Source organism: Ceratina calcarata, unplaced genomic scaffold (assembly GCF_001652005.2).
Source record: "Ceratina calcarata isolate Rehan_Ccalc_2016 unplaced genomic scaffold, ASM165200v1 scaffold887, whole genome shotgun sequence".
NCBI classification, from domain to species: Eukaryota; Metazoa; Arthropoda; class Insecta; order Hymenoptera; family Apidae; genus Ceratina; species Ceratina calcarata.
In genome coordinates this window covers 4300-7047 of record NW_017180229.1, presented here as the reverse complement: position 1 = coordinate 7047, position 2748 = coordinate 4300, and the positions used below count along the sequence as shown (strand labels likewise).

The 2748-nt window shown below is 37.2% G+C and overlaps 1 protein-coding gene across 1 annotated transcript in view; it reads right to left on the bottom strand.

The window, feature by feature from the left end:
* Nucleotides 1-1730: 1730 nt before the first annotated feature.
* The window catches only part of Gbeta76C (guanine nucleotide-binding protein subunit beta-2), a 4536-nt gene continuing 3518 nt past the window's right edge, over nt 1731-2748 (bottom strand). Inside the window, exons 4-5 of the mRNA XM_018035221.2 lie at nt 2385-2587; nt 1731-1994 (exon numbers count right to left, since the gene is read on the bottom strand). Coding sequence (XP_017890710.1) covers nt 1770-1994; nt 2385-2587 — 428 coding nt within the window. The 3' untranslated portion in view covers nt 1731-1769. The remainder of the gene's footprint in view (nt 1995-2384; nt 2588-2748) is intronic.

The following is a 2748-nucleotide window of genomic DNA, read 5'->3' as shown; positions in this document are numbered from 1 at the left end:
ATTTAATCGTTATTCAAATGGAATGGTTGGGGAAATGATACATTGTTGATAGACCGGGCGTCCGAATCCGAGCCAACGCTCCCGATTCGGCGCTCGCGCCAATCGAGCGCCCTGATTGGTCGGGGTTTTTCATTAATAACTCCTCAACCACGCCTTGGGCAACTTTTTCGCTAAGGGAAATGTTGTTTAAAATTACGTCAGGAACCTCCCATTTCAATATCTTACACTAGTTTTGGACACCCTGTATAGTATTATGTTACACACGTTTAATGTAGCCACTGGCCTAGGTTCGCGACAACGAGGATCACGTCGAACAAATTTGCACCGAAGGTTCGTCGCTACATTAAAGAAGAAGCACTTTAATCCTCAAGCTTTACGCCTAATAGATACCAAATCTTTAAGTACTAGTAAGACGGATAAAAATTTCTCTCTCTCTCTATATATATATAAATATATGCAGTATATCTTTCTCTATTTCTTTTTTGCAGCATAAAGAAACATGTTACCTGTATTAACGTAGAAATAAAATAACACCATTGTATGTGACGACTCGGGGCTGTCGGTAGAGAATTGAAAAATCAAATTCCCATAAAATGAATCGAATATATTTGGGAGAGTGTAATAACTATATTTTCCAATACACTGTTTAGGATCGTGTGAACCTAGTAATAGTTTCTAGATGCTCGTACTAAAAACCAATTCACATTGTCCGTCGGGTCCTTGGAGCATATACTACTGGAGGCAGCTTCTAAATGTATCTAATAAAGTGTAGAGAAGCCGTAGAAATTGACGGACGTGCTGTCCTTTTCTCGCAGCTGCCTTTCTCCTTCAACTTGCTTTGAATTTCAGAAACTTTACTCACAAGTATGGTGACCTTCTTGTATTTTACAATTTTGGCATGCAATTAGGCATGTTTTATAAGCATTAATAATGACAAACCGGGATATTATTTAACCATATAACTATATTTGTCAGTAAGGGAATTGAAATTCGAGTTGAAGGAGAAAGATTATGATCAATCCCATGCTGTGAGATGAGGACAGTATGTCTGTCAATTATACCTCTTTCTTTCTACAGCTTTTTTACATTTTAGACACATATGGGCCGGTATTTACAGTCGTTGCTTAGTGTCAAGACCCTCTTAAGTATTTGCTTAAGTCGCTTTGGGCAAATAAGCAAATGTTTGAGGTGACGTCTTATTTGCTTGGCTAAACAATTAAACAGTCTGGAGGTCTGAAGCTGCCTCCAGTAGTGTATGCTCTAAGGTCGGGTCAATCACGTTCAAATTGAACTGTACAGTGAGTATATATATTAAACGCGGGCGAGCGGAGCATGTTCTGCGCTGTGCGAGTCTTTAAATGGGCAACTTCCATAGTAATTCGAATTCGCAAATAAAAAGCATTATTAATACTCTTAGAAGAAAGCTATATCTTTCTTATTCTGTCAAATTCGTTGCATTTCTTTGACGAAAAATGACACACAAATTACGAACTATGGCAGGCCGCAATTTTTTTTCCTTTGTGAATATTATGTGCACTATTTATAAATACGTACGAATAATACAATGGAAACAAACCGATAAACGTCTATGCATTCTGTATTTATTTCTTCTATAGTACGACAGAAAGTTGTGGCAACACGACATTTGTGTCGAAAATTGGTCAAGCTTAGAAGACTTAGAAGTTTGATAGACTGCGAATTCATAAATTAACTTTTTCAACTAATAAATATTTCATTCTGCATAAAAATCGGTAGTTCAATGATTAATATCACTTACCATTGTATGCATTTTTCAAAGTATCCCATATATGAATTGAATTGTCGTCGCTTCCGCAGAATATAAATCTCCCGCTGAAGGACAAGCCGCAGGACGTGAATCCAGGATTCGAATTTGGTGGCTTGTACGTGGCTAGCTGTTGGTCCGATCTCAAGTCCCACAATCTCGCCGTTTTATCCTCAGAGGCTGTTACGAATGCGTAACCCGACGGATGGAACTGTGCAAATAATAATAATTTCAGACGTGATACATTATTTATTGTTAAGCACACAGAGATTTCTTGATATAAACTCTTCGAGGCTACCTCAGTCCCAATTTCTTCATTACTCAGTCATTTTCGTTCCATTTTATTCATTATGCAGTGAATAATTATATGAAAATTCAATCTGAAGAAATGATGAATGTAGCGTTTAATGTATAAGATAATTCAGAATATCAAAAGCTGAATGGATATCTCAATGTTTAAATGATCAAACAAATGTTCATCTAACGCACATCCATCAAACTAATATAATAAATGTTTTATTTTGCATAAACGAGGTCGAAACTTATGTTTGTATCGAGAAATCACTTCAGCGTAACGATAAACTCTAGTTTCTTCACTTACACAAACGGAGTTTACGTCTGCCTCGTGTCCGAAGAATGTTTGCTTGGCTGTCTCGTCTCTGAAGTCCCACAACTTGCACGTTCTGTCCACGGATCCGGTAATGTACGTGTTCATATCTGGGGCCAAACTGATACTGACCACGTCTCCAGCGTGCGCGGGGAAGTCGGTGGTCTTCTTATTCGCTTCCAAATCCCATATGCAGCTAAAAATGAATCGTCGTTAAGAAATTTTGATTGGAGAACGAATATACAAAGTGAGTGATTATGTAAAATAATTTGTTTTTGTTCTAAGAGAATTAATGCAATTTTATGAATTTACTTTAGATGCGAGAATTTTTTCAAATGTCTTCATCCACAATTTATGT